At 42.4% G+C, this 26,511-nt stretch overlaps 1 protein-coding gene across 2 annotated transcripts; it reads left to right on the plus strand.

Moving 5' to 3' along the window:
* The first annotated feature begins 345 nt into the window (after positions 1–345).
* cfap221 (cilia and flagella associated protein 221) lies at positions 346–25,196 on the plus strand. Of its 2 annotated transcripts, none has more exons than XM_075477172.1 (25): positions 346–380; positions 768–999; positions 1,333–1,433; positions 2,245–2,331; positions 2,422–2,517; positions 2,846–2,946; positions 3,112–3,215; positions 4,718–4,877; positions 6,481–6,574; positions 6,907–7,033; positions 7,149–7,260; positions 7,509–7,596; positions 10,271–10,360; positions 10,932–11,027; positions 14,740–14,827; positions 14,993–15,081; positions 15,693–15,773; positions 18,434–18,541; positions 18,631–18,750; positions 18,867–18,952; positions 19,026–19,098; positions 19,317–19,417; positions 22,723–22,815; positions 22,917–23,036; positions 24,937–25,196. In XM_075477172.1, exons 2-25 carry the CDS (start codon positions 870–872, stop codon positions 25,043–25,045), a joined length of 2,454 nt encoding a protein of 817 aa, XP_075333287.1. In that variant the 5' UTR covers positions 346–380; positions 768–869; the 3' UTR covers positions 25,046–25,196. The 2 variants fall into 2 exon arrangements, with proteins under 2 accessions (XP_075333287.1, XP_075333286.1); XM_075477171.1 differs by having other exon boundaries at positions 377–449.
* Positions 25,197–26,511: the final 1,315 nt, after the last annotated feature.

The following is a 26,511-nucleotide window of genomic DNA, read 5'->3' on the forward strand; positions in this document are numbered from 1 at the left end:
TCAGACAGACGTTGCCTTCAAGGTAGATTTTATTCAAATGGTATTTCTTCAATTGACTATCAAAATAAAATCCTGACGTACATGCACGTGTAAAAATGGCACACGAAGGATCATACGAACACATTTTTTTAGCATATACATGTTAGTTAATGTATTTTACCGTGGTCTTATATACTGGAACAAATTAAAGTAAGCACTGCAAGCCACCGCAAGTTGCTTTGCTTTTATTTTGAAGCTAAAACCACTCGTTTCCGGTTTTACGGCGACCAGCTTGATGGAGTTCAATTGAACGCTCAGCCGATGACTCATATTCGCCCGCCCCTTCTCAGCGCTGGCGTCACTATGGTAACGACAGCGTTTCAATTAACAACAGGAAAAAGGTACGAAAATATGTAGAATATGGCCGTTATACGTGGAGAACTAAGATCAACACTTTGTCTGTAATCTAAGTAAGTCGCAAAGTAACAATTTCAGAAGTTTTTTTTGTCCGTAGACGTAGGACAAAATACTTTTATTTAAGTTAATGCGAGTTTAAGTAAGCTAATTACTTAGCTTCATTGCTAATTTAGCATAAATTTGAACAGTTATTATTACTGCTAAGACACGGTAGATAAGTTATATTTTCTTTATGTTTGCCGTCATTTCTACAATAAACGTAACGCTCAAGTGAGTTTACTTAATTCCCTTAAGTTTGCTTGATTTGCTCACATAAAAATAACCCACTGTCCTTTCACGTCTGCTCTTGTACACTGATCGCTTGGTTCAAGGTTTTCCACCATGATATTTCCCACCACGCAGCTGTCTCCTTGATTCTCCTCCAGCCTTCTGTCGTTTCTCACATGAGGAGCCAGAGCTGACCTTTTGCCAGGATGGAGGTGGCCCTGTCTGGCCCGGAGATACACTCAGAACCCCCCAGGAGGGGTGCGCCGCTGCCCCTGAGCCAGCTGGTGGAGCAGAGCAGCAGCAGAGCCAGCATTCCCAATCATCTGCTAGAATCAAGTACACACCAACCATTACCTCTGAAACCCTCTGATAGGATACATTAATAATGCTGACTTGCTGCAGTGATACTACAACCTTCCAGTGACATTCAATTTTACATATTTGACATCCACTAAAGATATTTAATAAATTACATTTTTTTTTATTTCCCCCACTGGGGGATGAATAAAGTATTTTTCTATTTCTATTGCTATTCTATTCTAGCCAATTTGTGTGCTTAAAGCAGATCCAGATGCTTAAGTTGTCTTCATTTCACTCTGTTAAAATCTGTTTCATCACTCTGATGAAATTTGTATTCTTATACACTTGCATTTTTATTCTACCATCTAGAAATCTATGCCAAACTGAGAAGCAACAGCCAGATCCAAGCAGAGCCCTCAGAGCTGCACTTCAGCGGGTTCGAGCTCGGGAAGGATTATGTAAAGATCCTGGTGAGGGAAAAAGTGCTGGTGTTATGACTGTTTGAGTATTTTTTTTTACCAATGGTTATGTCACTGTTTCTTTCACAGGCTAAATTGGACCACAAATGTACTGTTCCAGAGCTATGTTTGAAAAGTATAAAGAGCAGAGAGCTTTTTTGGTCAGTCTTTTCAGGCTTTAAGTTAAAAGTAGTGTATGGATTCCTCCTCAGTGAGACACACAAGTGAATAAGATGAATAAAGACGAGCCAATTGGTTCTGAAACGGTTTAATTCTAACACAGTGTGCACAGAATAAAAACGTCTCAAGTAAAGAGAAAATAACAAAAAAGAACAAGTTATTCCAAATCTTATTTCATAACATACTTGTAAAGAAGTAAAAGAGGAAATGGGACAAAATAACACCTGAAACTCCTCATCATTTGGTGTTTTCAGAGTCAGAACATTCTGTAAATGTGGTGAGAAGGTCTGGAAACATTCAAATGTGTTAAAAGCTTTACCGTCTCAACTCTTTTGGCCATGTGTTTCATGCCTGAAATGTAAAAATGGAGGCATGTTATCCAAGTAAATTAAAGGTGACAGGCCAATTCCTGAAATATCTTAGGTTCGTACTGTCTGCAGTGACATAAAAGTTAATTCCTCTAATTTGTTCCATCAGGGACAAGTTTGTTTTCAGTGAATATGGTCTGATTTTACACCCTACATGCATGATGAAGCACTGCAAGCTGGATGTAAGCATCAGGAATATGGAAATTGCTTTCTCAAGCGCTCATGATTTGATGGAAATGAATTATTTTTTTCTCTCTTTTCCCCGTCTCCTACAGAAACTAATCAACGTCTCATCTGAAGTTATGAATATTCATGTCATTCCAACCCTAACCAAGTACTTCCAAACATCCTACAACAAAAAGGTATTTGCTGACCTAATCTAAGTTAACGCAACTTGTCCATAAGTGCAGTCAGCGTTGTCCCTCACGATTCAACCGTCTCTTTCCGTCAAGCATCGACTCATCCCCGGCCTCGCCTACACCCTGAAGGTCAGATTCTGTCCAGATGAGTGGCGTTACTTCTATGACTGCATTCGTGTTCACTGCAAGGTTAGCGTCCACCAGTTTTAATGCCATGCGGTTGCTCTGCAGCTGTTCGGCTGTCGCATGTTCTCTGTTTTACACTTTAAATGTTTGAGCGTTCAAGTTAAAAGCAAACGTGAGGAAGCTGAAACACCGCCCAGCTCCTGTATCATTTGTCTTATCTCACATCTTATGTGGTCTGGCAAACATTTAAAAACAATGGGAACAATTCCGTGCTTTTTAAACTCATCTCTCTTGATGACGCGTTCTTGTATTTAACTTGAAACCTCTTCTTTCTTCTCTGACATGCTTTCTCTCTGTCTTGTTCATTCAACCCACCCACACTCTTTGTAAGGGGGAGGAGAACCTGTTAATTCCAGTTCATGCTTACCCTGTCATCGATGACCTGCACATCCCTTCTCGTATTGACCTATCAGCCGTACCACTTGGACAAAGGTGTGTGTGGGGATCTGCGATGGAGGGTTTTTGACCTCGTATCTGCCCGAGGTCTTAACTGTCTCTTTGTATCCCTCAATACAATCAACCATGCTTCCCTCAACCTGTTGGCGTCAAACCATCGTAAAAATAGTCTTATCTCGTTATTTCCTCCCCTGTCTGCAGTGTTTGCCATGCTATCCCTCTAAGATGCAGCTGCCCCATTGACTTTGAGTTTCAGGTGTTTGTTATTCAGCCACACGAGGCCTTCTACATCCATCCGCTCACAGGTAAGAACTCATGAAGCCATTTCATATCAACCGACTCATTTCAGAATTGATCTTTCAAGTGAAACGGACGAATAAAGTTCTTCGTTTCTAGTTCCGATTTAGCCGGATGAATTTAGAATATAACCCACCAGAAAGAGCAACCGTGCAGCTCTTTCTAAAAAAACCTGCGAGTACAGTGTTGTCATCACAGGACTTGAAGGATGCCTCCAGTTTCCACACACTGACACAAAGCAGTATTCATGGTCTGGAAAGCATCAAAACAGATGGCGGAAAAAGCACTTGGGATCTGGATTACAGACGGCTTAGCTCTGAGAAGAAGACATACAAATGAGTTTCTCATTTTGGAAATGCCTTTATACCCTTCCTCTTTTACACCACAATACAGGGAGGCCAACCACTAGAGTTCAGTAACCTTTAAAGGCTTCAAAAGTGGAGAGTTTTTCTATAAAAGTTCAAAACGGAAACACAGAATTGAAATAAATTAGGTAATTTGTTTACTGACTAAAAATATCCAACATTACACACGTCTAAATATGCCTGTTTAGCAGCTTAATTGAAGGGGAATTGATTTTTAATTAATGGGGTGTCCTTACTTAAAAAAACTGGGATTTCTCAAAGTCAGATCATTGTAACATGTTCCAGCTAAATGCTTTGAAAGGCCTGTTTCCTTAAAAATGTCCAAAATCATAGTTTATCTCTATCCATCTAAGTTCTGTGATGTTCACTGCAGCTATGAGTGAACCAGTTCCCACCAGCAGTCGCATGACAAAACACTCAGTGACTTTTGCCTCCACTTCAGGTTGTGTTTACACACAGCAGAAAGAGATGGAGAGGATAACAAAAACATGTTCTATGGCCCAAAATAACGGCAGTGTCGAACAAGCTGTCAACAAGCAGCTTGTTGGAGGATAAATTCAGCAGTGACAACTGAGATTCGGCTCCAGACAGTTTTAGATGCTGTTCAGGGGATGGTTTTAAAGGAGTGATGGCTTAATTCGAGGAGATGTGAGAACGTTTCGACACACTTTGATCGACTCACTCAGTAGCGACTGGGTCTGCTGCTGATTTAGTCTGTTTTATAGCATGAACATCACAATTATGAATGTAGAATAATATGCTGATTTTCTATCATTTCTTCTAAATGTGATAATGATAACGCAGGATATGATAACCTCCACTTTGATGACACAGATGTCACACCTGCCAAACAAAACTGCTGTAAAACCAGATGTGTTAAAGTCAGAAAATGCCTGTCCAGTGTTCCCTGAGAGGGGGTAAAATAAAAAAAAAGCCTGATTTTAGATAGAAACTGTCTATAGTTCATGTGAGGACGAGTGTGGAAAACAACCAGTGTGTTTATGTGATATGAAAGTACACTTTTTGATATTTATAGCATGTGGAACTCTTGGGTCTTTTGTTTTAACCGTAGCACAGAGCTGCTAGCTTACTGCACAGTTAAGCACCCCTGGTTTTAAATCTCTGACCTTGTCCTGTTCTTCCAGGTGTGATACCGGCCGGCGGAGGAGCCAAGATCACTGTGACCTTTACTCCTCTCCAGTATGAGACTTCTCAAGTCACCTTTCAGCTGGTTGTTTCACAGTTCAACACGAAGCCTTACCTGTGTACCATCACAGGGAGCTCAGCGCCTCACTTAGCCCTCAGGTAAAAGCAGATGTGACATGTAAAAATAAGTGCTTATTAAGTAAATGATCGCAATGTGCTTCCAGACATCACAATGGTGCATTAAAGTTATTTAGATGGCACAGATACCGGCACCTGAAATTAGTTTCAGCAGTGGTGTGTTTTTCATCTGCTGTTCATATTTTTACTTTCCTGCTCTCGCTGTGTTATCTTATCTGATCTTACTGCACGATCTCATACGCTCAACTGTTTCTTTTCCTCATTCAGTGAAGAGTTGGTGACCTTTCAAAAGATCCTGGTTACTCCACAGAGCATTTCTCTTCTGCTGTTCTGTAATAAAACATCTCTCAGGTTGTCTGAACGAACTACCAACCAAATCAGCTGCGGGGAGCGAAAACATGCATCCACTGAGATTCCCAGAAAATGGCCTCATGTTCCGATTTGGAGATCTAATTTATGGTTCCAGCCAGCATAAAGCCCAATATTTAATTTTGTTCCCATGAGAATGGGAGGGCTATCCATCACCCAGCAGGAGCTTCTTCCACTGCACTGTCTGGTGTTATCTCGGCCAAAAGTTAATAATTCATGAAAATAACTTGGTAGCGGGTGCAGTGATATCAGGATAGATACGGTTTGCAATGGATGTTTAACATATAAAACACTCTCGCTATGTTTGTTGCCTCCCACCGGAACCAAGGAACAGATGAGATATGTGCATGTGAAAGATGATGAAATGTATGGACCAGCCAATGTTTTTCCAGGCTGAAACAACCTCTGACACCTGCTTGTTTCTGATATAGTGGGTATTTTTAATGATAAACTGATGATTATCCTCTTAATATCCGAATGCCTGTGCTTCTGTGTTGCATTTTCCATCACTATATACATTGAATGTTATCTAATACGGGCTATAAGTAATAAATCCTGTGGGCAGAGTCAGAGATGTGCTGATTCAACTCTAGTGATTTAAGACTACATTTAGTGACGCAGTTGTATTGGACTATTGCTTTATTGAGAGGTTGTTTCACGCTCAAATTTACAGAAAATGAGAAATGACTGACAGTGAAAATATCTGACAGCTGCTAAGCCTCCCTGCACCTCACACCCTTCAACCTTAAGTATCCATAAGTCACTATATAAACAACCCTTATCTTGAATCTTTCAGACTCAGCCATAAGAACTGCTCCTAGTAGGATCACCACCTCTCTTTCACAGTTATTCAACCCAAAAGAATGGATCCCACAGTTCATTTGTCAGTGTTTAGTTGGTGCCATTTAGTAATTTTGTATGATTGCAAACAGTTTGAGCCCAAGATATTCCATCTTTTGTCACGTCAAATTCATTTAATTTGTCAATATGTGTTACTTTTTTAACATTTAAGGCCTGCAACACGTCTCTGAAAAGGTTGAAGCAGTAAAACTTTTACCGCTTTGTAACTTAAAGATGCTCTGGCTCAAATGATGATGAGTCTCAGGTGTTATTCTTTCCCATTCTTCCTCCAAACAAACATTAAGATGTGCATCAATGAAGATCTCCGACATTTTTTTGTCGGGGGATGGCTCAGGACTGCACACACAGTTCGCAATCAAAACAACTTCTTATTTCTTTATCTTCCTGCTCTTAGACACGCAGTACCTGCAGAATGCAATGGATCTCGACCTGCTGTGCCTCGTCGAAGTAAAACCAGATGCAGGTCAAAGAAGGCTGATGAATTAAAGGTAGAGTCCAGCTTAAGAAGAGAGTATTCCACATCTATCTCCACCTAAAACTGTCTCTTTCAGCCTGGAAGTGGGTTAGTTCTCAAATTAGATTTATTTTCTCATAATCCCTCAAAGGAATTAGCCATTTTTTAATCGAATAAACCGTTTATTCTTTGAATCTTTCTTTTGAAAAGATAATTGAAATTGTCACTTTGTGACACAAACGTTTTTAATCTTGACATCAAAATTACACATTGATTTTCTTTCCTCTCTCTGTCTCTCTCTCCGTAACTCGGGCTGTTCCTCTTCTTCTACCGTTTCTTGCTGCTTTGTCTTCACCTTGACTCCAGACACACAGAGATCAGGGTGATGTTAAGCATGGCTTAACAGCCTCACTGGATGTCTGTACCCCTGCTGGGGTGGCAAAGATGCTGATCAAAGACATCAATAAACTAAACTCTAAAGACCTGAAGCAAGGTAGATGCACCCAGTCACCCAGTGACTTTACTCTTAAAGTCGAAGCACATGCCACTCCTTCAAATGTGTGTTTGTACCGAATAACTCTGCTGTTTTTTGTTGTTCTTCTCTTTAGCTTTATCCTGCGGCAGTGTGGCAGGACTGCAAAGCAGGCAGATAAAAGAAGCCCTGTTCATGAAAAAGGTTCAAAAAGATGTGAAGGAGGAACAAGCCAACCACCTCAAATGGTAAACGCATACTCTACTCTCAAATATACTCGTAATTCCTTCAAATGTTTGGCCAGTTGTTGTATTTTCTTTAGGTTTGACCCACTTTTTATTTTAGTTTAAAGAATCTAAGAGCAGAATTTTAAGGTTTTGTGCTCCAACTAGACTTCATATTCATTTATCCATGAGTAGAAAAGTTAAAATGTTTTGGTATATTGTTTTTTTGAAGGTGATAGCTTAATTAATACATGCATATAAATGAACCCCAGGCAAGTCCATCTGGGTGTGGACCCGATGTCAGAGCAGACCAGGAGGCAGGTAGTGGAGGAGAGAGAGATGGCTCTGCATGAATATATGGTAAGATTCACACTCAGTGAGGACATACAGGACGCTTAGATCTGTTTTCCATATGTGTCCCTCGTGCTCCTCGGAGCTTATTATTTATTTTTTAACAAAAATGTTCTCAAATTACAGAAAAACTGTGAAACTAGTGAAAAACTAAGTCCACCCTTCCTGCTTTAATAGGAATTATAAGGGTAAGAAGCAGCCAGGTGCTGCTGATTAATTGATCATCAGTGTGAGCACCTCTATAAAAGCAGAAGTTCTGTCAGTTGGTGTTTCTGTCAGGTGTGTGTTAACACGATGCCAAGGAGGAAAGACATCAGCAATGATCTTAGAGAAGCAACTGTTGCTGCTCATCAACCTGGGAAGGGTTATAAGGCCGTTTCCAAACTATCTGGAGTCCATCGTTCTACAGAGAGAAAGATTATTCACAAGTGGAAAACATTCAGGACAGCTGTCAATCTTCCCAGGAGTGGACGTCCCAGCAAGGTCACCCCAAGGTCAGAAACCCAAGAGCTACATCTCAGACTCTGCAGGCTAAGCATGTTAAAGGTTAAAGGTCATGACAGCACAGTTAGAAACAGACTGAACAAGTATGGCTTGTGTGGAAGGGCTGCAGGAGAAAGCCTCTTCTCTCTAAAAAGAACATGGCAGCACAGCTTAGGTTTGCAAAGCTGCATCTGAACAAACCACAAGACTTCTGGAACAATGTCCTTTGGACAGACCAGACCAAAGTGGAGATGTTTGCTCATAATGCACAGCAGCACGTTTGGAGGAAACCAAACACAGCATATCAGCACAAACACCTCACACCAGCTGTCAAGCACGGTGGTGGAGGGCTGATGATCTGGGCTGGTTCTGCAGCCACAGGACCTGGGCACCTTGCAGCCACTGAGTCCACCATGAACTCCTCTGGATACCAAAGTGTTCCAGAGTCAGATGTGAGGCCGTCTGTCCGACAGCTGAAGCTGGGCTGAAACTGGCTCATCAACAGGACAAAGATCCCAAACACAGCAGCAGATCTACAGCAGAATGTGTGAAGAAGAGAAGAATCAAGGTGTTGCAACGGTTCAGTCAGAGTCCAGACCTCAGCCTGCCTGAGATGCTGTGGTGGGACCTTCAGAGAGCTGAGCAGAAACCAGAGCTGCAGACCTCAATAAGCTGAAGCAGCTGGAGAGAAGAGTGGGCCGAGATTCCTCCTTTAACCAGGAGAGAGACTGAGAACGTCCCACAGGAAACCAGCTGCTGGATCAGGGGTTCACTTAGTTTCTCACTGCTGCTACCAGCTGCTGGATCAGGGGTTCACTTAGTTTCTCACTCACTGCTTCTGCATCTTTGTTTTGTTTTCATTTTCATTCATTCATCTGCAGCTGTATTCACTTCATTTTACGACCCGGTAAGAAGCAGATGATTGTTTATGTAACACATTGATATTAAAAGAGGGTGCACTTTGTTTTTAACATGACTGTATGTATGTAGTTCCTTTAATGACTTACCAACCAGTGTCTTATATCATATAGATCTATCTTTTGTAGTGGAATCAGCACTCCCTCTTTGCTCTAATGCTTGTTTTTCCTGCAGTAAACGGACGACCGATGTGTAGTTTTCTTCCACTTTATGTCAACATGACATTCGCCAGATGTGTTGATAATTAGTCGCTTGGGCTCGGCTGCCGAGGCGCACCGATGTCCTAACCCGATTCAGATGTTGTATTACTGAATCCCACTGCGATTTTCATCCCTTTAACAATGCACTTCTGTTTTTAAGTGTTTGATTTCACTGAGTTAGGGAGGACTCGGCTGAGGTAACACTGGATTTGAAATATGACTCTTTGTGTGTGTGTGTGTGTGTGTGTGTGTGAGTATCATCTGAAAAGTTTGTTTGAATAGTTCATAGAACTCTCACAGAAACTTAACAGCACTTCCTCCCTCATGTCCTCTCCTCTCCACCCATGCTGTTTATAATACACACACACACAGTCATGCAGACACACACAGAAAACTGTTTTTTTTATCTCTGTGGTGAATTGCTTCCCTGGCCCCCTTTTATCCTAACCCTAACCATCCTCCTGCATGCTGAATATTAACCTTTAAACCTCACCTTAAGACCAAGTTCTGACCATTAAAAATCTCTTTAAACATGTTGATCCCACCATGAGGTCCCAAAAAAATCTGCTGGACCCCACAAGTATTGTATCCTTCCACAATTTGGTCCCCACAAACAACACACACGGACACACAGAGACAATCTCCCTTTTACAGCCTCATATCTCCCCACTTTGATATTTTATGGGAACTCTTTGCTTTTATGATCCGATGAGCTATCAAGTCTTCTTTAGGTCCTCTTTGGGAACCTTGATTAAAAATCCACAACTCAAAAAGCCACTTCTGCTCGGCTGTTTTTGCTCTACAGCTTTGCAGGACGACTTTCTCATAACCCGCTATGATGTCGAACATCAGAAAAGAGAAGAGAAGTTTGTCACCGAGTTGAGCCATCAATCTTTTCTGTGACAAAGGGAACATTTGGAACTGTGGCACAGCATTTAGATTAACATTGAAGTGGCACAAATGACAACCTAAACCACATCTGAACATGTGAAATCTGAGCTTAAAGCTGCCTCTAACTGTGTTATTTGTCAGCGTGGACAACAGAGAGCTTCATGAAGCTATGCTAACTGATTGTGTTGCAGGTAAAAAGGGGAGATGTGAGATTGGATGAAGACTTTGATGCTGGACGACCCAAACTTTCCTCCCAACGGGTGCTTTGTGACGCAGGACAGGTTCACCTTTGCTTTTGTTAATTTTCAGGTTTCATTCATCTGGCATTACTAGACTAGATTAACTTTAGCATCAGTGTAGTAATGAGCACAAACACTGGTGTGACAGGAGCCCTCAGACAGCATAACATCTGTCCTACATGGGAATCTGTCACTGTTACACCTGCAAATCACTCACATCATCTTTTGTAAATATATATAATCAGTGGAAGTATGTGGATGTTTTCTTTTATTCTTTGTACCCCAAAAATCAGATTTAGTGTTCAAATGGTTTTATTTCATTATGTTTTTATCTATATATCACTTATGTGCCGGTATTTGGCCCATTTCCTGGTGGGCGTAGCCAACTGCCGCTGACCAATCAGAGGGGCACACAGCCTTTCTCTTATTGTTGGAGGAAACATGTCCTGCTTACCGATTCATGTCATACATTAAACAAATACAACCTTTTTTTTACTATTTAAATCAAATCTAAGACCTCATGAGTTTTTACTTTATGGGTCATATGGTTCTTAAAAGTGTGACAAATGAGCATATTAAAGTCAGCAGTGAATGTCTTTCCATCCTCTTCCAGGTCCCAGAGGGAGTCCCGTCCTTCCAGTTCTACACCGATATTCAGTGGGAGCTGAGGAAAAGAGCCCTCAGACTGTTCCAGCAGGCAGCACGCAGGGTAATGCACGTGCACAGATTATAAAGTCATCCTTTTGCATGTGAAAATACTCACATCCATGATTATTTGCTCAGATCCTCACAGCTCCATCACTGTAGTTCAGATTCTTCAGATGCAATCAATTCAACTTCCAGCTGTCAGCACATCAGTATCAGAGTGGACTGTTCATTTAAAATGCCACCTTGCAACTAGTGTTGCTGCCAGTTTGCTTCATATGTTGATATGTAGGCACAGTACTGTGTAAAGGTCTTAAACGACCTCTCATTTCTGTATATATTACCAGGAAAACAGGAAATAGATGCAGTGATTTATTAAAACTAGGGCTGGGTAACGATTACAATTTTTAATCTAATTAATCACATGATTTCCCTGATTAATCACATTTACGTGAGAACGCAAAATCCAAAAATTAATTCAAAAGTAGTGTATAGCTTTTAGCATTTAGTTTTATTTTAAATGTGCTGCCATATGAATGAAAGTGCCATAATATTTGTTGTGCAAACACACTTTTAACATCAGCATCTTTCTGTAGTTTTTATGTAGAAGCCTCGCTCCACTGTCTCTTTCCTTGAATGACTTGCTGCTATCAGTTGTGTGTTTTGCCTTTAAGTGATATTTTAGACTGGAACTACTACGCTGAGAAGACAATTCAACTTGGCAGTGTTTACAGATGACTTTGGTTCTGTGGACTCCGCCGTCTGGAAGAACTTTAAAATGAAAATGGCCGAGTAAAAGTTCCGTACCCTTCTCCATGTTTGGTGGATCCGCCGATTACTTTCTTTTCCGGTTCCACAGCAGACAGCAACAGACTTTTACAAAATAAAAGCCTGTGAGCAACAGACTTTTACAAAAATAAAATAAATAATAAAACAGGGGTGGTCCGTGGCGTAGTGGGTTGAGCAGGCGCCCCCTGTACAAGAGGCTATAGTCCTCTCTGCAGCTGGCCCTGGTTCGAGTCTCGCATCGGACGGCCCTGTACTGCGTGTCGCCCCCCTCTCTCTGCCCCCTGCTTCCTGTCTTTCTAGACTTTACTATCCATTAAAGGCACAAAAGCCCCCACAATTTTTTGGCAAGCGCCAGGCCGGAAACGTCATTTTGACGTCACGGTCCACCACCGCCGTGACAGACGCGTCAACTGTAACTCCAGTTTTACAAGCACCCAACAGTTTCCACGTGCTTTAAGCTTTTAAAACCGTGCAAACATGAAAAATATTCAGCTCACTCGGAGGATGGGAGCTATATTACATTTTTACATAAATATTATTATTTTAAAGCTATTAAACTGTTATCCAAACATTTTCTATCATTGAAATGAATGTTCGAAATGCTCAAATCCCCGTGAAACAAGGTAAAAATGGATCTCCTTTCACGTACATTCAGTCAGATACGCCGTTCAGACTTGATATTAAACTTATATCCAGATTTTTTGATGCAACGTTTAGAGCTGCAGTGAGTGCAGAATGAGGGTGTCCATCTAATGCTTTTTTTTCTGAATACCAACACTTGTTTTTAATTGTTCCCAGTAAAAAGAGAGCATGTGGCAGCATGTGGCTGCTCCAACCAATCAAATGAAGCAACTGTCGCCCTGATAACCCGGGGAAAGCACAGAGACTATCTGCAGACCTGATCGTATCTCTGAATGTTGCACTGTGGACCATCTGAAAAGAGTCCCACTTAAAGTTGTGCCGTAATCAACCTAAAATAGCCACAGAATCGGGCTCCTTCTAATAGCGGCTCTTAAAAATGACTGATTTTCATTGTACCGACGCCTCCGACTTCTCCCTGCACCACAGCTGTCTAACTAAGTTGGGCTCATTCAGCCAGTATTCGGGCTCCATTTCCTGCTCACGGTGAAATAAACAAGGTTTATCGTGCAACGGTTAAAGTGGAGATGTGCTGTCATCACATGGTTGTCATGCTATGTGGAAAACTCTATTCAAGCGCTTGTTGTGTCCACAGTTTTTACACTACAGGCATTGTTTTACCACCAAAATGCAGGAGAGTTTATCTTCTCTCTTTCAATGTTATTTCTTTAGCCATCAAGCTGAAACTTCATCCCCTAAAAGGCTCTGAATCACAGCAACCCAGCCAACTGCCCAGATGACGTTAATACAAACTGAGAGCAGCTTGTCTGCCTAAAAAAAAAAACACACACAAGTTAACTTTTAATGACACGATGTTTTATCGCAGAAATACAAGCGACGCACCAGTGTGTTCGGCGAAGCCTTGTTGTTCCAGCAGCAGGAACACTGTGTTAACAGCGGTGGTGGATTTTCCTCAAAATCAAGAAGTCTGAGACCAAGTCTGAGTACATTTTCAGCCTGAGTCAGAGAGAAGGCTGCACTTACCATCACCATGGCAACGCAGCTGACACACAGAACACACAGCAGCTGTTAGAAGTCAGTGTGTAGAAACACACACACATTTAACGTCTCCTTTACAATATATTTTGCTACAATACATATGACACCAATGGATTAAGACCCGTTTATCCAGATCTCAGATTAAAAAGTTCACCCCATCTTCAGGAATAGTTCTCCAGGCTTCTTGAAGGACATCCCAAAGCTCTTCTTTGGATGTGGGCTGCCTTTTGTTCCGTTCTCTGCCAACATGACCCCACACTGCTTCAATAATGTTGAGGTCCGGGCTCTGGGGAGGATTCATCCCTCCCGTGATTTTTTTCCTCTTTCTTAAGGACATCACTTTCAGATCCTGTTCATTTGCTGGAGATAGTTCTTTAGGCCTGACACTTCTTCTTTTGTCCTCCACTTGTCCAGTTTCCTCAAATGTTTTAAGGACACACTGCACACCATGCTGAGATATGCCAAGTTTTCAGCTAACAGCTCTTTGTTGCTGCAGAAATCCTGTTTTCTGTCTGTCAAACTGTGTTATCTTTGCTGTTTTTCACACATGCAGCTAAAGAAATGGGAATAAATGATGTGTCTCTGTGACAGGCTGCTGGGAACAAAGTGTCTAAAGATCCAATTTAAAACAGGGTCTTTGCTAAGTTGTCTGTTATGTGTGGACAGCCTGTTTTGTTGTGTGGACATATAACACTGGTTCTGTCTACACATAACAGAGTTTGATGCTTTTTTTATGCTTGAGTGATTCATAGGTCAGTGTTAAGTGGCTTAACAAATAAACAACACATCCCTCTGAATATGATCACGTACAAGGTCTGGACTGAAAATCAGTGAAAAATAGAAACTCTGACAGACCTTCAGAAAGCCTGAAGAACTATTGTTCAAGAGCACTTTAAAAGATTAAAAGAGATCGGTTCCTTTGAAGTGAAATATAAAGAAATGAGGACTGGATGGAGACTTCTGCTAAGTTCTGTCATTAAGAAGCTGTTCAGGCTCTTTTATTTGCAGCACACTTGTTGAGAGGGTTTTGCTTCATGTGCACTCCATTTAGGTACAAGACATATTTGAATTGCAGCTTAAGTAGGCAGGATACACCCGCCCAAGATTTTGCAAACAGTTTGAATGTTTTTGTTCAGGATTTCAGATGAAAATGTCATTTTTTTCAACCACCGGGAATTAATTCTACAGCACGATAAAAAGCGGCTTCGTCTGCAGCCGGTGAGTCTCATTAAGGGCTCATTATGGAATAAAGAGAAGTGTGAAAGTGTCAAATCCCCTGACATAACGAGCATGAATGGCTTGTAAGTAAGAAGAAGTGGCACCACGCTGAGCTCACCTTTCTCTTCCAGGTCGTGATCCGATGTCGCATGAACCGGAGACTGTCCTCTTTGAAGAAGCTGGCTGATACTATGAAGAACCTTACCTCAATGCAGAAAGGTTCGGATCATTTTGTGAGATAATCTCCTTATGAGCATCTTTAATTGAAATTTAAATGAATTCCGTTCAGACACAGGGTGCTGCATGCATGTGGTTGCACATCAGATGCTGTCATAAACCTGTTGAAAATAACTTTCCTTTTATTATTTCTCACGTTGGCTTCAGCTGAGGAGAGGACACATGACCTAAAAATCTCTCCAGACAAAGTGTTTCTATCATCTTTCCCCATTTTCTGTAATGAGGACGACCCCTTGGTGAGTACAACGCAGAGCTGCCAACACCAAGCTGGGAAGAAATCTCCATTGCCTCTCCAGTAATGTCACAGACTAATAATCAGCAGCCTGTTAGCGAAAGAGCTTCATCGCTTCTTTATGAATCGGGCTCCTCCTGATCAGACACCTCTGTGGAGGAAGAACCGGTTAATGTCGAGCACATGAAGCAATTTTCACCCATTATTTCTTCCCCTACCCGAACCAGGGTTTGCATCCCCACCCCGCTGTGACTGGTGTGCAGTTGGTGAGAGGCTGGTTGGTTATCGCACTTACTCTAGCACTAGTTTTGCTCTTAGCTGTTTGGTATTGGAAGGAAATGCACTTATGATTTCTTGTGACCTGAAGTTCTTTTGCCTACCGATGTTGAACGCACTTATTGTAAGTCGCTTTGGTTAAAAGTGTCTGCAAAATGACCGTAATGTAATGTAATGTATTTCCTCTGAGAGACGTCTTTGATCTGAGCGTGGAGTCGAACAGGAAGCTCAGTTTGCTGCTCTTTGATGTAGCCCTTCATTCTTCAGGTGCCCCGCAGAGAAACTGACCCGAGGGCTCGATCGAAAAAATACTTACAGTTGTCTTCTTGATGTTTCCAGGTTCTCAGTGATTTGATCACAGTTCCTGTGGATGCTGTTAATGTGACATTAGCGGCACATGTGCCTTTCTTCAAGCTTCAGGTACGTATTTACATCAGTATCTGGCTTTCAGAGCATCAAACACTTACTCTATAAGTCACTAAAAACATCCATTTATTAGGTATAACAGCGCAGGAGGCTGTAGCATCTCCCAGCTGGCATTTGCCCAAAGGCAGTGTAGACTCCGGTCAGGTTGCCAGTCCATTACAGAGACAGACAACCATATGTGTTCACACTCACACCAGCTCAGCATCACCAATTTACTTAACATGCATGTGTGTGGACAGCAGCACCCAGAGGAAACCCACAGTGAGACACTCACAGGGAGAACAAGCAGGGAAAGGTCTAGCCGGCCTTCGCAACCGCTCTTTGAATCCCTCACAAAAATCAGCATTCCTTCCTATCTTCTGACCCACAGAAATAATCAGCTGCCCCAGCCTTTTATTTTCACCTTACACATTGTTACATTGGTATTAAAACTCTGTCTTATGTGATAAAAAGATCAGTCTCAGCCTCAGGGGAGCTTTCTCTCTGCAGAAACTGCTTTTATTTTTCAGGCTTGAGTTTAAATTGGCTGAATACTTCTTTATGTTTAAGTAGTCTTTCATATATAGTTACCTATCATCTGATGATATCAGTGTTTCTTTCTCCTTTTCCATAACTGAATGGTCATATTATACTTTTGTTTTGTCCCTTTCCTAAAAGTTCTGCATTGTTACAAAGACGGAAAAAGCTATTTCTGATCATTAACATTACCTTTCCTTTATAAATATAATCCTTTTATGCCATTGAATGGCTCAAACGTGAGTCTAACCCTGCCTGCTACACCCTGCAGCGTCAGTCAGAAGGTGAAGCATGTACCAAGTGGTACCACCTGAAACAGGAAAGGAAAAAACAGACGAGGAAACTCTCACACTGAGCTGTAATTTGGATAAAATCTGCCCGTTTGAATCCTTGAGTTTGAGACTGACTGTGTTCAGATTGCAAAGTGAGTAAGGCTGAGCAATTTTATCGTTACTGCGATATATATCGATATTTCGATTCCCGATAAAGTATCGATTTTTCAGCCGCGAGTATCGATTTCTTTTTTTAAATTTTTTTTTAAAGCAAACTTTATTGAAAAGTCAGACGTTACAATTAGTGAAAACACAGAACATTAAGGTAATAAAATACAATGCCAGGGGGTCACATTATACAAAACAGTGATAAATTAGTTCATAAAAATGTATAAAGTGCACAGCTCTGAACGTTTGTGACATGTTCGTTTGTTTCTGTTTATCTGGCGGTGTTTTCCTTCCGGTTCAAAGGTTGGACCACCACTCCAATCAGCGACGATTCATTTCAAATCACATTGTACCTTTTTTCACCCCAGAAAATGATGTGAGTGTATCGAATCGTATCGAATTGTATCGTTGGCTGAATATCGTATCGTATCGTATCGTGAGATTAGTGTATCGCTACAGCCCTAAAAGTGAGTAAGACATTTTGTAGGCCTGTTTGAAATTTCATCTGTACATATAATCTACTATTTAGTGTGCAACAAACTCGCCGTATTGCTCAGAAGCTGTGCATTACGTCCAATAAAATAGACCGTTGTGCATCGCGGCCTGTTGCCGGCACCTCTAGAGCTGATGGAGGATGTTAACTGAGCACAATACTAACTCCTCAGATGTCTCAAGAGTAAAGTGACCTGTCTCCTCCTCTGACTGAGCTGCAGGATTTTCTATGCCGTTGTTAAAATAACGACAGGAACCATATTTGAAACATGAGATGTTCAGTCTGCCTGGCCACCACAATCCCCTAACGAGTCGTCTTTGTATCAAACACTGTGTAGTGGGTGAGTGAACAGACTGAGCTCAGACTGTCACATGTGCAGTGCAGTTGCAAGCTGGAAATGTTCAGCCACTGTTTAACTGTTTGTTTCACTCATGATGATCAGCTGTTAGCCTATAAAACCCCACATGGACATCATTTCCAATTTAAAGCTGAAAACACATGGGGTTAATGCCAGCAGCCTCCAAGTCTGCATAGCATGTTTTTTATAATACTAAAATAAATCAAACTGTACTAATAAGATGAATAACCAGATCATATTCCATATGAAAGTACAAGAAGGCCTTACCAGTCATATAACAGCTGGGGTAGTCTCCAGCTTCCCCATCACCCTGAGCAGGATAAAAGCAGGTGTGGAAAATGGATGGAGGGATCATGTGGGGTCACCCGTCACTTTGACACAATTTCCCTCCTGAAGAGCCAATCTCCAGGGCCGGGCCTCCCCAGGCCGTCATATTTGAAACGATGGGGTCGTGGCCCACACAGATGTGGAGTCCAGAGTAATTCTTTGTTTTACACAAGAGAGAGAGAGAGAGAAAGCAACAACAAGAGGCGGGATGAACAAGCAGGGAGCGAGTGGGGAGGATGTTTTTGTTTAGCTGTTAAAGAGGATGAAGAGTGATGTGGAGGCGAAGCCTTAAAGAGGCATTGTAGTCGGTGACAGGTGCTGTGGAAGTGCACAACGGGAGAAAAATACTTAAACTGCTGAATAAAGTGTTTTTTTTTCTTCCCCAAACCTCAAATGGGACGAAACAGGTGATTTTCTTATGTCTGAATGAACGTGTATGAAAGGTATTTGCCCCACACTGTAATAATGGATCCATGCGGTTCCTCGTTATCTAACCACACCATCTGTTGATGTCATCAAGGTCCCCCAGCACTACAAGCTCAGGGGTTACCAGCCTGTTTCAGCTTGGGAGGCATTTAACTCTCACATTCCCACAACTTTGGCCAGACCACTTCGCACCGGAGCTCCGGTAACTGCAGCACCTTTTGTTAGAAGAACATCGGATCGTGTACTCGACCACCCGAGCTGCGCTCATCTCTTGTTTTTGTCACCTTTTAGGACGAGCTGGGCATCGATGTTCCCAGAACGGAGGAGGAACATGTGGCTGCAGCTGCTCTCTCCTTCGTTGCTCCCGATGCTCTGCTCAGACCCTTTGCAGCAAACCCACTCAGAATCTTTGTAAGGCTGGAATTTTTTTGCGTCATCATCAAGCCGATCACACACAGTGTGTCTGGTGCTTCCTCATGCAGGATACATGTATGACAGTATATTTGTCGTATGATAACATTGTTTAGAATCCAGCCCCGGACATTCAAACTTACAAACCTGACCCTAAATACCTTGAGAGCGAGTTGGAGTTTCACCTCTGCCTTCTGCCGAGGTAACTCAACACAGGCTCATCTACGTTATCCCTTTAATCTTCTTTAACTGTAACGTTTATGCTTTTTGTCCAGGTATACGCTCCCTAAGAGTAACACACGTGGCTCGAGGACTCAAATCCATCACAATCAGAAGATGTTTCACAAGGTCATTTCTGTTATACTTTCCAAGTTACGAGTTACTTTGAAAAGCTTTTAGTGTCTTTAAACTGATTGACCGTGGCTGTTCTTAGTAAGAAACACAAAGAGTTACTTTCCTGCTGAGTTAAAGTGTCCTGTACTTGAAACAGATGTTTTTTCAGATAAAGTGTCTGAAAATGAAAGAAAACATTTCATGCCTGGCGTTTCCCTCTTGACCTACGACAGGAAGCGATTGCAGGGGTCAAGAAATGGAAGAATTTTGACGCCATGTTTTTGAATCATCTGTCCAACCAGCCGGCTCTCACCGGTGACAGCGCTCCACGCAGGTGGGTCAGAACTGTGTTTGTTTTCGTTGGTGCAGAACGCTGCTGCCCGTCTTTTAACCAACACCAACAGACGTGTGCACATTGGCTTCCTGTCCTTTATAGAACTGATTTTAAACTTTTAATGTTTGTTTTTAAAGCTCTTAACGGCCTCGCCCCATCGTATTTATCTGAGCTTTTAACAGTCCTGGTAGAGCTCTGAGGTCAACAGATCAGTTTCTGCTGGAAGTGCCCAGGTCAGAACACAAACCCTGGGGTGAGCGAGCCTTTTCCCAAAGCTGCCCCCAGGCTCTGGAATAAGCTCCCCGTCCAGCTGCGTCTTATTTCTGACCTGGGCCTCTTCACATCTAGGCTAAAAACCTACTTATTTAGGATGGCTTTTAATACCCAGTATTATGATGACACCTTATTTTATCTTAATCGATTTTGTTGTATTTCATTGCTTTCACTGTTCTTTTATTGTTTTTATTTGTTTTTATTTATTCTTCTCTTTATTTATTACCTGCTGTAAAGCACTTTGGTACATCATAAGGATTGTCTGTAAAGGGCTGTATAAATAAAGTACATTTACATTTACATAAAATATGTTCATCTACTCACCGATAAGATATATGGAGATCGGTGTATATCCATATAACGGGAGAGAACAGGGCAGAGACGATACAGCCTCTAAATAAGGCATTATCTGTCTTTATTTCACCAATACTTTAACACCAATGAATGAATGAACGCGTACTATTGCACTGTTAGCTCAGAGCTGCCCTGTTGTTGTTATCGGGGGGCTTTCTACACACGCGTCTACTGGGATGATGTCATCAACGCGCGCCGCTGCAGCACAGTTCATTCACTCCGTGCTCTGTGACGGTCGGCTAGCTTCACACAGAGTTTGCTGCTGCTAGTTTTGTGCAACATGGCAGGATATTTATCAGATTTTGACAACGTGGACGAAGACTTTGAGTACGATGGATGTCCTTACCGGAGTGAACGCATTTTATGCCAGAAATAAGGTCCAGGTTTAAAAAAAAAAGAACTTCTCCTTTAAGTGCTGTCATGGCTGTCATCTGTGTGGTGAAAAGGCTTTCAGCTTTCTGCTGATGGTTTGCCACCACAGCTCTGTGTACAACATTGTGTTTTTTTTTTTTAAAGACAGAATGACCAAATACTGATAGCAGCCACCCAAAAGTTAACACAGAGACCATAATTACCATGTAAACACCGTCATGAGGCTTTTGTTTACAGTAGCCTTGTTTACAGAGTGGAAAGTGGCTGTTTTTCACTTCTTCTTCTGCTCATATCAGTCCAGTCTGTGGAAGCATTTAAAGTTTTGACCCTCGTGTGTAAAAAGAGAGTGAACCCCATTTCAATCCTGAAGTCTAAAGAGGATGTGTTACTTTCAGAAACACACAGTGTTTACTAGCTATTTATCTTCCTAAAGAGGATATAATCCTCTGTCTGTCAGACTTCACGAAAAAAACATCACCGCTGTTTAAAGCGGCAGTCGGCAACTTTTTTTTAGTCATATTAGCTTGAACTGTCATGGGATTCTGGAAGTAGAATATTAAATAGGCTGTTTAGGAAAAATAACGAAATCTGTAGCTCCCTCTGAAGCCTGTAATCATGCTTGCAAAAACCGAGCGCTCCCAGCTGTTTTTAACCAATCAAGTTAGGGTGGAGGAATCTTACCTGTCAATCACAGCTTGTGCACACGCTGCTGAGCGTGAGTCTGCCCCAGCTTGTGTGCGCTCACACTGGTGTGAACTCACGTGCACAACCTCGTCCACAGAGGGGGAGGGGTTTGGGGGGCGATTCGGAGCTTGTTTGAGGTTGGGGGAGGGACCTGAAAGTTGTGTCAGTTCGAATTTTCCGACTTTAGACTCGCAATTTTGAAAACTTGCCGACTGCAGCTTTAACAGCTTTGGTATCCATTCCTTCCTCTCACACTTAGCATTACAGAAACATGACTTCTCGCTGTTGCTTGACACAAATATGTAAAAGTAAAGTCCGCTAAGCTTCCTCCACCTGCCGGGTTGCAGGCTGTCAGATTGCCTGCTTGTAATATTTACAGCATAATTCTTTTTTCATTTCATTTTGAGTTGGAGGAGAGCGGTGGGGCAGCGTTTTGCACCTAAAGAGGTTTCTCTTTTTGGATTTCAAGTACTGGGTCAGATTTTTTTACATGTAAGCTGAAGTTATATTACAAAAAAAAAGTTATTTGCCAGATTAAGTGAGCAAGAGGATATTTATCAACTGGATGGATACAGAGACACTCATTCCCCTTGAAATCCTTCTGATTTTCTCATCCTGTTGTTGTTGCTTTAGATCAAATTAGAATCTAGGTCCATCCATCCATCCATCCATCCATCCATCATCTTCCGCTGGTCCGGGGATCGGGTCGCGGGGGCAGCAGCTTGAGCAAAGAGACCCAGACGTCCCTGTCAATCTAGAATCTAGGTCATGCTGCGTGATGGCAAAGTGTTCACTTCCTCTGAGAAATAATGATTTATTCAGATTCTAGGCTGAAGGACAGTGAATGTTTTGATGTCGTGTGTTGGGGAGCCCAGTGTCAGGATGTCCCGCTCTGTTTGTGCGTCTTCTCTGCACTCCTCTACGAACCCTTTCTGTTTCCCACCCTCCTCCAGAAAGTAACTCATTCACGTTTAACGTTGCAAAGCCAACAAAGCAGCATTCCTTAAGATCTGAAACTATTTTAAGTCATTGTTTGATGAGAAGGTCAGGTCATTTGGGCGGCCGCTGGTCAGATGTGTTCCCTCACCTTTCTCTCCTCCTCCTGCTTTTCCCCCTCACCTCCTTCAGGTTGCATAATCAGACACCTTGCAAGACGACGGATCCGCTTTCTGCCTGTCAGCACTGATCTGCAGGATAACTGTGGAAATTTTCTTCTTTATTCATGCGAGTCAAAGCTCTCCCTCAGCCTCTCTGCTCGGTCTTTTTTCTGTCACTACCTCGCAGTGTCTGTTTTTATCTTGTAAATACACAAACGCTGTGATTTATGTCAAGCGGACAGAAGGAAAGATGGGAACGAGCCCAACTCGATGATGCTCCAGCATATTTGAAACAGTAAATGTGGCTCCAAATGTGGGCAGTTTTTTTGGGGGGGGACTTCTGTAGCTCCTTCTGAAAGCTCTGACTTAAGTATCAGCTTTCATCATTCCTGCTCAATCTGACATCTCAAACAACCCTCGGCAGTCCTTTCATCTCAGTAAGACAGAGCAGAAATGCAAGCATTATCTTGATTCTGTAATGTGTGGTCCGACTCCTCGGTGTGCGTGTGTGTGTGTCTCCTGTAGGTCTGTCGACTACAACACAGATATACTTCCACTGACAGTACCTCCTCCTCCAGCTGCCCTCCCCGATGATCCGGCATTACTAATGGACACCCCGTAAGCACAACGCTATTCCCACAATGGAGCTCCTCTTTGTCGGAAGCTCTCTGTGTCGGCCTCCACTTCTCTTGATGTTTTTCGGGCGATGTGTTTTGTAGGGCTGCGTGCCGGTGTGAAGGTTCAGGGGTCCAGCTGACGCCTGAGATGATCAGAGCAGACTTCCTGTCTGGGGAAGCTCCGGTCGCCAATAGCAACCTCACAGCGGGAGTAACAGCCAGGTCAGTTTACTACCGGCACGATGTGCACGTTACAGAGGAAGAGATGGCTGCATATCTACATGAGGGAAGCACCTCCAGTGCAATAAATAGGATGGATGTTCACATGTTCATAGACGCTCGCATACTGCAGAGGCTGCTTTTTGAACTGAGCAAAAAAAACATGTTTAGTTTTAAGAGGGGAAGTGGTCAGGATAAACTAAACATGAAATTAATGAATGAGCAAGCCGTGTCTCTGCAGTTCCTTCCATCAACAGCTTCCTGCGAGCTGGAACACATCTGTGCATGATGCTGCTTTTCAGCTGCTGTCATAACAGTGAAATAGATTCACGAGCCTTTATTTTTGTCTCCTGGATCCTGGATATAAACAGTTGGACCCTCCTCTTTTTGTGGCATCAAATTTGCATGGCGCTAATATGTTGATGCTGTAAAGGCTCAAAAAAGAAGACGTAAGTGATGACGCGGTGCCCAGATATGAGAAAAGGTTCTCTTTAAATTCAATTAAATCTCAAATTGAGCTGAGAATAGAACAGGAATGACCTTCTGAAGCAGAACTTAGTGAAGCTGAGTGGAAAAAGCTCCAGCCCGAAGACACTTTTATGTGATTGCCATGTTTTATCGGTTCAATTACTTCTTTTATCAGGTGGTATTAACTGAAGAGGAAATGATGAGACTGGCCAGCGGCTGGCATTCCTGATTAAGTTAGGAATAACAGAGTCGTACATTAAATCCTTTAAAGAATCGTTGGGAGAGTTTCTGTGATCTGTGATTTGTTCACACAAGTTCAAAGAAAACGTTTCCTGAGTCTGCACTGGACAAATTCATTGAATCTAGAAAATACGAAGAAAGTGAAAATTCGATGCAGCAACACACAAGAAAAATTGGGGAATGTTGATGTTTCCCATTGTGTTCCATCAACTTCCTTTTGATAACACTTTTTAATGGTTTAGGACTAATATTTGCAGTTTTTCAGAGGAATCTGTGTCCATTCTTACTGAAAACAAGATTTCATCTGCTCAACAGTCCGTGTTTGTTGTCTGAAAACTCATCCATCCAACATCCAGCTCTGCATCAATGGCACCTTCACACATATGAAGCCATCCATGCCACGGACCCTGATGCCCCCCCATACCGTCACAGACCTTTTTCTGAGAACAGCCTGGATGCTCTTTCTCATCTCTGTAGAAGCAGAAGTCAGTTTTTCCCAGAAGCAGCTGAAACGTGGACTCATCTGACCACAGAACACATGTCCACTGTCTTTCTGTCCATCTGAGATGAGCTCATGTGTTGATACATGGCTTCCTCTTTGTGTAACACAGTTTCAGGTTACATTTCCGGATGCAGAGGTGAACTGTGATGAGTGAAAATAGTTCTCCAAGGTCCTCCTGAGCCCATGTGGCTGTATTGATCATGGTGGCATCCAACAGTGGTTTCTGTCCTCTTTTTTTCGATCTTATTGATGATTTTTTGACAGAGTTCGGCACAAAGTGGTGACCTACGACCCATCTTTGGTTGTAAAGACAAAGTCTTTGGTGGACGCTCCTTTTATACCCAATCTTGACACCCTCACCTGTCACCCTTTAATCTGCTGGTTGTATAAATCCTCCAAAACGAGGTTACTTTCATATTCTATGAAAGTGCGCCATCAATTTCTGTGTTTATATTTGTTCATTACGATTAAGTTGGTCAGTGAGGACTCAAAAAATCCTTTCTTTGGACTTTTATCTGTTATATAAAGGTCAAACTGACATTTTTAGAGATGGTGTCGTGATTACATGATTTGTTAGACTTATTTGTATATTGAAGTGTTTCCAGGCATGACCGAGTTCTTTACTACAGCTTCTTTTTGCCAGCTTTGAATCCTCCGTGGGTCCATCAGTCATGTTAAGCTGCTCTGTCACAGGCACCAGCGAGAGATGGAGGTGACCCACAGGCCTGAGATCAGCAAGATGGGACAAAGAGTGACGGCCAGGCTGGAGCAGAACGTCTCATTCACCAGGAGAGGACTGTGAATAGGCAAAACCTCTGCACACACATACTGTATATGAACACTATCACAGGACTCCAGGGACACATTATACAGCTGCCATCCCACTCACAACATGCAAGCCTCTCCTTTGTCTGCTTCGCCACGTCTGTGAAATAAAACCTGTTTACTTTCTCGCCCACCTGTACACCTTCTTACCTCCCACTCAAAATTACAAGCAAGCTTTCCTTCTTTTCCCTTCGAAAAAACTGGAAATGTGCTGTCCCTCCACCCACTCGGATCCGTGTGCAGTGAAAGCACAGCTGCAGTGCAATCTAAAAAAACACAACTGCGTATAATTAATCTGCCTTTTCCAGTGTAGCTTTGTTGTTCACGGCTGACCCTTTCTTGATTTGATTGCATTTGCTCTGCAAATGATTTCATGCGCCGTGTCGGTCTGACCAGGAGTCTTAATTGAGGTTTTATAGAAGATTCAGCTGTTAATTTGTCCAACAGCTCTCTGATTTGTGGTATTATTCTTGCCGTTTATTGTAAACATCCAATCAACAATCAGACATATGTGGCTGTCAGAGGAAAGCAGCTGAGGCCAGGATTTAATTGCAGAAAGGGCTGAGCTGTGAGCTCACTGCGGGCCTATAGAGGGCGCTCCGACTCTTTGACTTTTACAGCATTTTTGATGTGAGATGTGTGTGCGTGCTGCAGGAAAATACAGTGAGACTGGATTGCCTGTTTGAACTCCCCTCTGCAGACGCACACGGTCAGAGATATGCAAAAAAAAAGGTCACGTTGTTTAGGTTGGATTCTCACAGGGACACCGAAGCCCGTAGCCATATGACGTGTCCGTCAGATCTGTCACATGGAGATGACGGTAAAAGGACATCGCTTGTGTTTTCACTAAAAGAAGAACTCCACAGAGAATGGAACTGTATCATTAGCACTCACGTAATTATAGTTTTGCTCCTTGGTGCAGGTCGAAGCCTCAAAGGAAGCAGGACTAAAGCCACATGTTTAATTACAGGCCATAATCATGTATATTTAATAAGTAATAGAAAGTGTAAGAATAGTAACAGAAATGTATGCGGGAGGGACAGCAAATATAGCAGCAACTTATTCCTGCTGTAGTCATTGCGAGTGATTGTCTCACCCCCCGGTCAGTCATTTCCACGAAACGTATTTCTGCCTTCTTTTCTTTCACACCCCACTTTACTTGAAAGCTTTCACCCTGTGAACACAGGTGCCATTATTTCTTTCTCCATTCCAACTGAAGAATGAGACGAAGCGCTCTCCGACCCCACGGTGAAAATGAGAACTGCTTTGCCTCATCCAGCTGAATTTGAGCAGAGACGAAGCGGCGAGAAAATAGCTCCACACGTTCCCCACGACGACCAGAAGCGGGAGGGTTTGATCAGAAACAGTCTCTTTTTCTGCCTGAACAGAATTCTTAAGCTCAGACTCACAGTTTTCCTACTTCTGAGCACGTTTCGCCGGTTT

This window comes from Odontesthes bonariensis, chromosome 11 (assembly GCF_027942865.1).
Source record: "Odontesthes bonariensis isolate fOdoBon6 chromosome 11, fOdoBon6.hap1, whole genome shotgun sequence".
NCBI classification, from domain to species: domain Eukaryota; kingdom Metazoa; phylum Chordata; class Actinopteri; order Atheriniformes; family Atherinopsidae; genus Odontesthes; species Odontesthes bonariensis.